The sequence below is a fragment of the Lycium barbarum genome, chromosome 9, assembly GCF_019175385.1.
Source record: "Lycium barbarum isolate Lr01 chromosome 9, ASM1917538v2, whole genome shotgun sequence".
Taxonomy (NCBI): domain Eukaryota; kingdom Viridiplantae; phylum Streptophyta; class Magnoliopsida; order Solanales; family Solanaceae; genus Lycium; species Lycium barbarum.
Genome location: NC_083345.1, coordinates 49,867,758 through 49,881,321, shown reverse-complemented (window position 1 = coordinate 49,881,321; position 13,564 = coordinate 49,867,758). Strand labels below are relative to the sequence as shown.

At 38.5% G+C, this 13,564-nt stretch overlaps 1 protein-coding gene and 1 non-coding gene across 2 annotated transcripts; both read left to right on the top strand.

Annotated features, from left to right (window-relative positions):
• Nucleotides 1-1,867: 1,867 nt before the first annotated feature.
• Nucleotides 1,868-1,973, top strand: LOC132612417 (small nucleolar RNA R71). The gene has a single exon (XR_009571781.1). It is a non-coding gene; the product is annotated as a small nucleolar RNA R71 (small nucleolar RNA).
• An 8,064-nt stretch (nt 1,974-10,037) lies between these two features.
• LOC132611923 (uncharacterized) lies at nt 10,038-13,344 on the top strand. Its single transcript, XM_060326278.1, has 9 exons — nt 10,038-10,587; nt 10,786-10,898; nt 10,992-11,047; nt 11,163-11,493; nt 11,561-11,656; nt 11,748-12,290; nt 12,690-12,962; nt 13,168-13,236; nt 13,285-13,344. The coding sequence occupies exons 1-9, from the start codon at nt 10,038-10,040 to the stop codon at nt 13,342-13,344; spliced, it is 2,091 nt and encodes a 696-aa protein (XP_060182261.1).
• Nucleotides 13,345-13,564: the final 220 nt, after the last annotated feature.

The window sequence follows — 13,564 nt, the reverse complement described above, 5'->3', positions numbered from 1 at the left end:
TTCAGCATCGAGATTCATCAGAATGCCAGCCAAAGCCTCACCCAAGCTCTCTTCTTCCATTTTTAACTCCACTGCATCATCAACTACATCAAATGAATCAATTACCGAAATGCTCTCATAAGCACTTGGTAACTTCATCCCTTTGCTAGCCTGAAACGTCACTTCTTCATTGTTGACTCGAAACTTGATTTCATTTTTTTCAGAATCCATCAAAGCCCTCCCTGTAGCAAGGAAAGGCCTCCCCAGAATGATAGGAATGTCCTGATCAACAGCACAGTCAAGAATCACAAAGTCAGCGGGCAACAAAAACTCACCAACCTGCACAATCACATCATCAACCACCCCAACAGGTCTTTTGATAGACCTATCAGCCATCTACAACCTCATCGTAGTCGGTCGTGGCATTCCCAAACCAGATTGCTTATATATAGCAAGGGGAATCAAATTAATACTCGCCCCATTATCACACAAAGCGCGAGCAAACTCATGGTACCCAATAGAACAAGGAATGGTGAACGCCCCAGGATCTCCCTTTTTCTGAACAGTTGTGGTTGACATAATAGAACTCACAGTGTGAGTCAAACTCACGGTTTCATGTTGAACCATCTTCTTCTTAGTCAGCAACTCGTTCAGATATTTCGCAAAACCGGGCATCTCTTTGACAGCTTCCAAGAAGGGAAAATTTAGAGATAACTGCTTCAGCTGATCATAAAACTTTTCAAACTTCGCATCTTCATTCTTCTTTAACAACCTCTGAGGAAAAGGAGGTTTGGCTTTGAAAAGTTGTGTCAAAGGGCGGAGATCCCCTTTTACAGCCTGCTTACTTATGTCATCAGCTTCTCTCACCATCTCTGGAATATCAGCAACCTTCTTGTCAGTAGGCCTCTCATCAGCAATAATGGGTGTTTCAGACTGCACCTCATTCTCTTCATTTATCTGCTCAAGATCAGTCACCTCCTCAGCAGCCCCCTGTATTGTTTTGCCACTTCTAGTAGTGATGGAAAATGCGCGGTCTATACCGCCTCCCCCATTCTTGGGATTTGGAATAGTGTCACTCGGAAGTCCTCCCTTTTTAGGAGGGTGCTGCTCTCTGGATATATCCCTCATCTGCGACTCAAGCTTCTGAATAGCCGCTGTATGAGAACCCACTGTTTCTATCAGCCCAGATAAAGTCCTTTCAGACTTTGATTGATTAGCCAGAATCTTCTCAAGCATTGCTTCAACTTTTGAACTACCATGCTCTGTCGACTGCCCTTTTGGTGGTATATAAGTATTGGAACTCTTTTTCCCAAAATTATTGTTGTTGTTGTAGCTCCCTTGGTTCGCACCACCATAATTATTGTTGTAGTTCCCAGAGTTGTTGTAAGCACCTTGACCTTGCTGAGGTCTCCATTGATTCTGATTTTGATAGCCACCTTGGTAATTATGTCTTTGATAACCCCCTTGAGAGTTATTAACATAATTGGCATCTTCAACCTGCATGGGTGGCCCATCAAGGAATGGACCATCATGAGCATGGTACATCCCTTTTGGCAAAACTACATCATCCTCACAAACATTTACTTTTTTTATCTGAGATTCATCGAACTTCTTCGTCAGCAAGGAAATATTTGTTGCAAGCTCTGCCAATGTTTGCTGGGTATCCTAATTTTCCTTCACTATATTCTGGAGCATAGCACTACCATATGGTACCACTTCAGCATTGTTTGAGTGCCAAGCCTGATTATGAGTTGTCAGCTTGTTAAGTATGGTGGTCACTCGTCGAAAGGTCTTGTTCATAAAACACCCATCAGCTGCATTGTTAGCTACTGACTGTGTCACTAGATCTAACCCTATGTAGAACTTCTCCATCAATATATTTTCCGGAAAATCATGATTTGGGCTCTTCTGAAAATACTCTTTGAACCTCTCCCAGGCGTCATATAGTTGTTCCCCCGGTCGCTGCTTGAATTCATAAATCTTGTCGCGAATCTCAGCCTTCTTGCTAGGAGGGTACCACTTTGTAAGAAAAACAGCTACCATTTCTGCCCATGAAGTAATCGAATTTCGGGGCAGCTTCTCGAACCAGGTTCTTGCCTCCCCAGCTAAGGAATATTTGAATAACCTCAACCGAATAGCATCTTGTGGAACATTGTTCTGGATATGATTACCACACATATCCACAAAATTCTGCAAATGACGTTGAGGGTCATTCTCGGTAGAGTTCCGAAAGTATCCCTCAAGTTTCAAAAGCTAGTATAAAGATGAGTCAATTTTCACTGTAGCAGCTCCAACTCGAGGTTGAACAATAGCAGATGCATAGTCCTCCTCTTGGACAAGTTCAGCAAAAATATTCTCATCATCAGATTCATTCGCCTGATTGTTCAACCGATTCACCTGATTACCAGCACGCTGATTCTGCTGATTTTGATTCATGTTCACCTAGTTTACACAGAGTAGAAAACAAGGTGTGATGGAATAAGCAAAAGACTTTAATCAAAGCAAACACTATTTAGTAATTTCAAAATCGTATTCCCCGGCAGCGGCGCCAAAATTTGATACGCTCAAATTACAGCTATTATTGGTATAACGCGGACGATGTCAAATATAGTAACCAACAAGGTTGGGGTCGAATCCCACAGGGAATATGGTGTGAAAAGGATACTAAAGTCGTAGGTGCTAAGTTCTAGGTCTAATGTCTTAATCCGATAATTTGTGTAAAAGTTGGTTTTTCTATGACTAGTTGCTAAATTGTTGCTTTGGTGACTAGTTATGGTAAAAGAAACTAAGGTTGTGTCCCCGTTAGATAGAGTGTATGATCATGGGTATTGATCTGGATATACTTGTAATGGATCATTATATGAATGCACTTAATCTCTATGTGAATCTCTACTATTTCCCAATAAATAAAGATTATATCTTTCTATGATTTTCCCAAATATAAGAAAGTGATTATGAAGAACGATTAATCATGCCAAGTAAATTCCTCTTATTCCTAAGTGAATTTATTAAACAAAGTTTAAAGCTTTGAATTCTTGTTAGTTATTCTTACCAACCCTAATTATTCTTCCAAATAAATTTAGGGTTTATGGCTTTAATCAATGTTTTCAACCATTAATTATGAATGAAGAATGAAGAATAACTAAACCCTAATTATCCATTATTTGTATATCAATCACAAACTGAATCACAAAACACCCATCATTGGGTTCACAACCCTAGTAAGGGAATTTAGTTACTCATGACAAAGAACAAGAAATAAGAAATTCAAGAATTCATAATTGCTTACTTTGGAATAAAAAAGGAATTCGTAATACTTGAATTGATGTTTGAATCTTCAAAAACTAGAGAGAATTAATATCCTAAGTCAAGAGACAAAAATATAATGAATGATGAATATTAAAACCCTACAATGACTATTTATAGGTTTTGAAATTACACAAGTTACAGATTTTGCACTTCAGTCCCGTCATGATGAAATACGGTCCGTAAATCACATTACGGACCGTAAAAAATGGTTTACGCCCTCGTCGTCTCATCAGCTGTGTGGAACTTAACCTTCCAAAATACAGACCGTAAAGTGGTTTACGGTCCGTAAACTTCTTAGTCGTCTTTCACTTTGCTAATCTCAGACTTTCTGCCAGACGCTTGAATGACTAAATACGTGATGGAATACGGACCGTAAACTGAAATACGGTCCATAAACTGAGCTCGTAAATCACCATCTTCTCAGCTTGACTTTCTGTTTCTGAAATCCTTTAATACGACCACGAAATACGGCCCGTATTGTAAAATACGAGCTGTAAACCTCAAATTATGACCTGGTTCTGCACTTCAACTGCGATTGTGCCAAATCTGTTCCTTTACCTGAAAAACACTAAGAAACACGTAAAATCACATCGACTTGCTTAACAACAAGTAAAACTTATAGCCGAAAAGTATCGATTTTGGCGTAAAAATCACGCCACATCATGCTCTCAGCATATCCAACAGGGTGTGACATAAGAAGCGGTTCAGCTGAATCTTTTCAAATATTCGTTAGCCGAAGAAGCGAGAAAATGGTTTACAAAGCTGCCCCGAAACTCTATTGCTACATGGGAAGAGATGGTCAAAGTGTTTCTCAGGAAGTGGTATCTCCCGAGTAAAAGAGCTGAAATTCGTGATCAGATTTACGAGTTCAAACAACGTAATGGGGAAAAACTTTTTGAAGCTTGGGAAAGGTACAAAGAATATTTGGATAGGAGTCCAAACCATGGTTTTCCAGATCAGATTTTGAAGGATAAGTTCTACCGAGGATTGGATCCTATGACCCAAGCAATAGCCAATAATACTGCTAGCGGGTGTTTCATGAATAATTCCTCTGCTAATATTACTGATATACTTGATCGATTGACTACACACAGTCAAGCATGGCATTCGAGTAATTCTGATGGGCTATCACTTAGGACAACATTGATTCAAAATATTGTGAAAGATAGCCAGGAAACGCAGCAGACATTAACACAATTGGCTACTAGTCTCTCTTTACTGACAAAGAGTCTTGATGAGAGGGAATCAAAAAAGGTAACCATTTGTGAAGATATCTCAGGCATGCCGCCTGGAATGTACCAAGTCCCAGAGGGTCCATATCAACAGGGTCCCCCTCCGCCAGTTCAGAATGTTCAATATGCAGATTACATAGCGAAAGGGGATATTTCTTGGCATATTCAGAGATATCGGAGACCTCAACAAGGGAAGGGTGCATATAACAACTATAGCAACAACCAAGGGAACTACAATAACAACTATAGTGGACCGACCAAGATAGATACAACAACAACAATGGTAACTTCGGAAACAGATCAAGGTAGTTCAAGGTTGGAGTCAATGCTTGAAAAAGTGTTATCAAGTCAGACAAACACTAAAAAGACATTATTGGGGCTATCAGAGATAGTGGTTTCTCAATCAGCAGCTATTCAGAACCTTAAACAGTAGATGCGTGATCTTTCTAGAGAACAGCATCCTGCTAAAAAGGGTTAGCTTCCTAGTGATACTATTCCAAACCCGAAGAATGGTGGTGGCGTGGAACGTACTTTTACTGTTAGCACGAGGAGTGGTAAAATACTTCAAGGTGCTGACAAGAAGCTGGTAGATCTAGATCCAATTATTGAGCAAGAAGACGTGCATTCTGATGTGCCTATCGTTGATGATGGGGTCCATGGTGAAGAAAAAGTTGTTAATATTCCCGAAGTTGCCGCAGACACAAGCAACACACGATAAATGAGGCTCTTCGCCCTTTGACTTAGATGTACAAAGCAAAGCCTCCCTTTCCTCAAAGGCTGGCAAAGAAGAATGATAATGTTAAGTGTTAGAAGTTCTATGATCAGTTCAAGCAGTTAACAATGAATTTTCCATTCATAGATGCTGTCAAAGAGATGCCCGGATTTGCTAAGTTTGTGAAAGACCTGCTTAGTAAGAAAAGGTTTGTTCAACATGAGACAATGAATTTAACTCAGCGTGAGAGTTCGATTATTACTTCCACTACAGTTCAGAAGAAGGGAGATCCAGGGGCATTTACCATTCCGTGTAATATTAGGCGTCATGCATTTGCCCGTGCTCTGTGTGATAATGGGGCGAGTATCAACTTGATGCCTCTTGATATTTTCAAACAGTCTGGATTGGGAATGCCTAGACTAACTTATATGCGATTACAATGGCGGACAGATCCATCAAGAAGCTAGTTGGGGTTATAGATGATGTGTTGGTGCAAGTGGGTAAGTTCATGTTGCCTACTGATTTCGTTATTCTGGATTGTGCGGTTGATAGAGATATTCCCATCATCTTGGTGTCACGACCCAGCCCCGTGGGCCGCGACTGGTGCCCTATTTGGACACCCAAACAGACTTACGTACCAGATCGACATATCAAAGATTTATTCAAACATAACATACGTTATTTTAAACAGATACTGAAAACAAATATCATCTTAAGCGGTCGCCCGTACAGAAACATCATATCAAATCCTGTAGGCTGGCGGAATACACATCGCCCAGATATACACACATATACAACCATATGGGCCGTTTTGGCCATAATAGCAAACGGGACCGTATTAAGACGCAGATCATAATCACAAACGAACAAACATGACCCATGACCCACATATATGACTACAGGCCTCTACAAATCATGACAGAATATATGACGGGACAGGGCCCCGCGGTACCCAAATAGTCATATATATACAGAATATGTATAACAGAAGATATGTACCAAAAATATGAGCTCCGGATCAAAAGGAGTAATCCAAGTGGCAGAATATGTATCCTATACTGGAGGATCACCAAAACGAACGTCCGTACCTGCCGGCATGAAACGCAGCCCCCGAGGAAAGGAGGTAAGTATGAAATATGTACTGAGTATGCAAAGCATGAAATACAGAAATCCGAATCATAACCGAAGTGAGAAGTACAAAATGTGGATACAGAATTAGTATATCAAAACCTGTGCTGAATATATATATATATATATTAAGAAAATAAAAAATCATGCATAGGGCTCAGGAACGTGGCCGCCACTCCGACGCTGGCGCCACAACACATCATACTCCAGAAGGTTTCACATCTCCGTACAATCCCCGAACATATCGTATCATCATAACATATCACAACACCAGAACATATCATATGCCATATCACATCATAACTCCGTATATAAGCGGTACCCGGCCCTATGGCGAGGTCTCGGGAATCGTAACACATCATACTGCCGAATATACCATAGTGCGCACGATCACAGAACCGGTCCGGGAACCGGCGAACGATATCATAGTAGTAGGCACGAGCGGAGTAGTGCGGAAACCATATGCATATAAATAAATAAGCTTCAAAACTTGATGAACAAATATTTTTACGACATCCGAAGGCTCAGAAATCAGTTTCGGGTCAATCAGAGTTAATATACGAAAGTTACGAACTTTTGAAGTACAGAACTTTCTAAAAGCATTTCAGAAGTTCTTTTTGAAAATTCAAGTTACATTTGTATTAGGGGAGCTTTCAACCATTACTAAGGAGCAAATCAAATGGAGCCTTTAAGATCATATGTACGTATCAAAATATATGTATCCAAAGCTTTAGCCATATCAAATACTTTTCGGACATTGTTCGGAAACATATCAACTAAAATCTTCAAACATCATAAATGCGTATCGAACCATATGGGATAGCTTACGGGGGTCAAAGATGTTAGCCATCCTAGTGGCATCTAAGAGTAGGATTCTCTTTATAAGCATACATATACATTTTTGTTTATTCCAGAAAGGATCATGCCAAAAAGAAGGAACGGTAGGCTTTACATACCTCAATCGCCCGCTAATCAATTCCCGAATCAAGTCTCGGGCTCTCCAATATCTACAATAATATTATCAATTACCAAATATTAGCTACAAGTACTTAGAAATCCAATTCTAATTAGCACTTGTCTACAGAAATTTCGGCAGCATCTCCCCTGGAAATTCAACATTCCCGAGAATTTAACTCGGCCAAATTCATCAACAACTATACCAACAATACCAACAACCATACCAATAACATCAATAATCAATTCAAAACACATTCCAACATTAGTAACCTTCCTTTCAACATAATTCATCAACATTCAATTCAACTACGAATTTTCAAGCCGATATCGACACTTACATATTCACTACTAATTCAAGATCATTCAAGTGCAATTCAAAAGCATTTCATACATTTCTACAAAATATTCAACAATCCCGCCAAAACCATATTTCACCCGAAACCGCCAATCTTTGACACGAACATTCACAACACATTTTTATCTTCCAATTTCATCAACAACAACAACAATTCGCACCTTAACAATTCCATTTCCATAATTACATAAAACTATAATAAAATCACACAATTTTCCTACAACAACTTACAACTAATTTTCATGTCAATCTTGAACCATTATTCTTCCATTTACATCACAAGGTCACAACAACACAATTAACAAGCTAAATAAAATTAATCCATCTTCTCCTCACCATAACAACATCACACGGCCACATATACTTACACACACCCACACGACTCACTCAACACACAACAACTCCATGATTTTCATTAAATTCTACACTATAACATATAGAAATCTTTCATAACATAAAAGGGTAGAATTCTTACCTTTTTCAAGACTTTCCACTTGCTAAAAAAAGTACTTTCTTTCCTCAAAATTTATATCCCGTTGAAGAGGGTCTCGAGATTAGTAGGAATACTAGAAAATTTAGATTTTCAGATCAAGGTTGATGGCTAATTTTTTTTTTCTTGGGTTGGCTGAACCCCTCTCTTGTTCTTGCTCCCTCTCTTTTGTTTTGTTTCTTGATTGTTCTAGAATGAACAAATGGTGGCCCTTATCTATTTTTATTACTTGGGTTAATTAGTCACATGGGCTTGGGCCTATTTCCATTGCCATGGCCGGCCACCCCTTGGATTGGGCCTTCCTTTTCTCTTTTTTTTCATTTATTTTGAGCCCAATTAGTTATGGGTCTTATTATGTAATTCCCGAAACTAATTTCCAAAGTTCCCAATTTTACCCTTGGCCTTCCTCCATATTTCCACATCAACATTTCATGAACAACACATATATATATTAAATAAAATCAAAATATGGCCTTATTTCTTACAAGTAAAAATTATTTGGAATTTTCCGAATATGCGAAAATACGGGATATAACACTTGGGAAGACCCATCCTTGTTGCGGGCAGAGTGCTTATGGACTCAGAAAAAAATGAAATCAAGTTCCGAGTGAATGATGAAGAAGACTAAACACACATATGCATAAACACATAAAAAAAAAGCTCGCTTCTCTCTCCTCCTATTCCCATGCAAACCCTAAACTAAACCTACTTTCACACTATAGCCACTGGTCAGCCGTAAATAGCGGCTAGAAATCCTCCATTAACGTCCAACCTAGATCACTACCCTCCCCTTACCAACACGAAAATACCCGCTTCTCAGCCTATTGTCCCGCTTCTATCAGTCGAAGATAAAAGCCCTACAACCTACATGCAGACTCTTGTGCATGAATGTACCCCTACTACCAATCCCATTGTTGATCCTATACCTATAAATGAGGTTCAATATGTTGATGGTATCCCAGTGGTGCGTTGGACTATGTCAAAAGTATCAAGAATGGAACAAATAGAGAATTTAAAGCATGCTATTGTAGGTAAGTTCTCGTATGGCTAGGTAGAAATGGATGAGTTGAGAGATATTGTTCCAAGTCAATGTGGTGCTAAGGGAAAGTGTCAAGTTGGATTCCTAAGAGATCGACATGTTGTGATTAGATGTTCTTTAATGGAAGATTTCATAAACATCTCTTCTAAGAGTGCCTTTTGGTTGAAGTCTGAGGATGGTAAGTCTTATCAAATGAGACCTCTCATAGATGATTCCCATTTTAGGGTTGACGAAGAGACTTCAATTGCAATGGCATGGATATATTTCCCTTATTTACTGCCTACTTACTTTGTTAAGGAATCTTTGTTTACCTTAGCATCGGCAGTTGGGAAACCATTGTTATTGGACATGGCTACTATTAATAAAACCAAGCCTAATTGTGCTAGGGTAAAGGTGCAACTGGATTTATTATCAGATCATCCTAAGTTTGTTATGATGGAGATTGAAGATGACCAAACCAAGGAAGTAAATGTTATGAAAGTGAAGATTCAGTATGATTATTTGCCTAATTATTGTACTGAATGTAAGTTACAAGGCCATACAAGTAGCAGTGCTAAAGATGGGGTACATGAGGAAGCCATACAGCAGGTGTTTAATCAGGTAGCTAAGGAAGCTGATATTTCTCCAAAGTCCATGCAGAAAGGGAGTAAGAAGGGCAAACAACAAAGTGTAGTGGATATTCAGCCTATAAGAATATTGCCAAATAGAGTTGTGAAGAATGTCAATAAATCTTTATAAAGACTCTATTTTTGAATATCAGGTCTGTGAATTCACAACAAGCTTTTTATAGAGTGCAAATGTTACATAGGCATCATAAATTTTCCATCATTGCTTTGATGGAACCATTTCAGCATGTTAGACACATTCAAAGATTTAGAAGGAGATTGGGCATGAGGTATGCACATCATAACTGCAATGGTAAAATTTGGTTCTTTATAAATGATAATATAGATGTAGAGGTGATTCAGGATACAGATCAACAGATTACAGTTAAGATAAATTTTCAGGAGGATAGTAAGATTCTTTTGACTACTATGATTTATGCAAAGTGTGAAGCATTGGAAAGAATTTGTATTTGGGATAACTTGTATAACCTGGCTGATCAAATGGAAGTGCCCTGGCTTGTGCGAGGGGATATCAATGTCATTATTCATGAAGATGAAAAAATAGGGGGTCTGCCAGTTTATCCAGACGAGTATGAAGATTTTGCATACTATGTGAATTCAAGTGAACTATTTGAAGTTTCTTTTAAAGGGAGCTTATTCACATGGTGGAATGGTAGAGCTGGTAGGGATTGTATTTTTAAAAGGTTGGACAGAATGCTCACTAATTCAAAACTACAGGATTGGTTTGGTTACATGGAAGTTGAACTTTTATCTAGAACTGGTTCTAATCATGCTCCTCTTCTACTTACTTGTGGACATTCATCTCAATATGTAAGGAAACCTTTCAGATTTCTAAAGTTTTGGATAAAACATGAATCCTTCTTAGAGGTTGTGAATCAAGGGTGGCATACTGATTTTGAAGCAGATGAACTCATTACTTTTAAACTGAAGCTTTAAAAAGTTAAGTCTGTTTTATCAGAATGGAGTAAAGCTACTTTTAGGGATATCTTCAAGGAACTGGTAGTAAGGGAAGATATTGTGAGAGTTAAAGAACAGCTTGTTGAAGATGATCCTTCTCCCGCAAACAGGATGGTACTCCAACTAGCACAAGAAGAATTGAAGAAGTATATGCATTATGAGGATGAGTTCTGGAGACAGAAATCTCATTTTACTTGCTTTTCTTAGGGGGATAGGAATACAAGGTTTTTCCACAATATGGTAAATGGTAGGAGGAAGAGATTGTAGGTCAAAAGGATGAAAATCAAGATGGAAGTTGGGTTGAGGGGGAAGATGCTCTAACTGAAGAAACAACTCAATTTTATCATCATCAGTTTACACAGGAGGATATCTCCTCAGATTTTCCATTGCTTCAACATGTTCCAAATATGGTTACTCAGGAGAAAAGCAGATACTTACCACCATGCCAACTCTAGAAGATGTTAAGAATGTAGTTTTTGATCTATCAGGAGATAGCTCAGGTGGTCCAGATGGCATGATAGAAGCATTTTATCAAGTATTCTTAGAGATTATGGGGGTTGATGTGTATAATGTAGTGAAAGTCTTCTTTGAAGGACAGACTTTGCCAAAGTCCATAACTCATACAAATCTGGTTCTGATCCCAAAGAAGAATAATGTTGAGACCTTTGCAGATATGAAGGCCATAAGTCTCAGTAATTTTATTAACAAAGTGATCTCTAGAGTGGTGTAAAACTAAACTTGAAAACGTTTTGCCTTCTTTGATATCTGCTAATCAGTCTGGTTTTGTAAAGGGAAGATGTATCATTGAGAATGTACTGTTAACTCAGGAGGTGGTATCAGATATAAGACTTAGGGGAAAACCAGCTAATGTGGTGCTTAAACTGCATATGGCTAAGGCCTATGATAGAGTGTCATGGGATTTTTTGGCAAACAATTGGTAACTCAGTTCTATTCAATGGACAGGCTTCTGGATTTTTCCACTCAACAACAGGTGTTAAGCAAGGAGATCCACTCTCTTCTGCTTTGTTTATTTTGTCTGCAGAAGTGTTGTCTAGAGCATTGGACTCTTTATTTGAGGACAATGGCTTTAGAAGCTATGGAATGCCTAAATGGAGTGCTAATTTGAATCATTTTGCTTATGAAGATGATACTATTATATTCTCATCTGCAGATGATACTTCATTACAGGTGATCATGGGAATATTACAGGAGTATGAGCAGATGTCAGGGCAGCTTATCAACAAAGGAAAAAGTTCCTTCTACATGCATAATAAAGTTGCAAATGTGATGGTGCAGCAGGTGGAGGCTATTACTGGTTTTATTAGGGGATATTTCCCTTTCACATACTTAGGTTGCCCAATCACACATGCAATAAAGAGAAAGGCTGATTATAGTGACTTGATGAAAAAAGTGAAGGACAAACTCGCAGCTTGGAAAGGAAGACTTTTATCGTTTGGAGGAAAAGTTGTTTTGATCAACAGTGTTTTACTGAGTATGCCAATTCACGTACTCTCAGCTATCAGACCTCCAAAGGGTGTTATACATTACCTGCATAGGGTGTTTGCAATATTTTTCTGGAATAATAGTGAAGAAGGAAGAAGAAGACATTGATCTTCATGGATGAATCTGTGCTTGCCAAAGGAAGAAGGTGGAGTTGGCTTCAGATCCTTATTTGATGTTTCTAAAGCATTATGTGCTAAACTCTGGTGGAAATTTAGAACTACAAATACTCTATGGTAAAATTATATGTGGAACAAGTATTGTAAAAGGAATTACCCTCAGTATGTGCCTTGGAAAGGAGGCCCTCAGGTCAAGAAAATGATGTTAGAAGCTAGAGACAACATGGAGCATGAAATGTGGTGGGAGCCATAAAGTGGAACTGCTAATATTTGGTTTGATAATTAGACAAAACTTGGAGCTTTATACTACTTAGTTCCTGATGATTTTGTTGTGGATGAAATAGTACAAGATGTGAAGGAATTGAGAAATCCGGATGGGTGGAACATGAGTAAACTACAACAGTTTTTTCCTACTGATATTATTGATCATATACTTGAAGAATTAGACTTTCATGAATCTATAGAAGAATGGGACAAACCAAGGTGGATGATGACATCATCTGGTAAATTTACAGTTGGAAGTGCATGGGAGGGGGCTCTTAAGAAGGAAACTTGGGAAGTCTGATATATACAAAAGCATATGGATACCAGGTTTGCCTTTCAAAATCTCATTCTTTTTCTGGAGATTGTGGAAATGCAAACTACCAGTAGGGGATATAGTGAGAAGGATTTGGATTAATACAGAAGGAAAATGTTATTGTTATGATCCTAAACAATGTGAAAATGTAGATCATATATTTGTTACCGGAAAAATTGCTTCACAGGTCTTGAGATATGTTAAAGTTATTGTAGGAATCACAACAACTTTGCTTCAGGTGAAACAAGTGATACAGGTCTGGTTGAATTGTTGATTTTTCATCTATGTTCAAATCTATTATTAGAGCCATACCAGTGATCACAATGTGGAAAATATGGAAGTGGAGAAACACTGTGGTGCATAGAGGGAAGATGACAATCAATATGGTGATATATGAAATAAATTTGACCATACATTAGATGTGTAGAGTTAGAAATCCAAGAATGCAAGTACCAAAGTCTGTTCCACAGATTATGCAGTTGTTTGAAACATACAGACCACATATAGTGAGATGGAATTTGCCTATGCCACGGTGGTTTAAGTGTAACTCAGATGGTGCTTCTAGAGGCAATCCAGGGACAAGC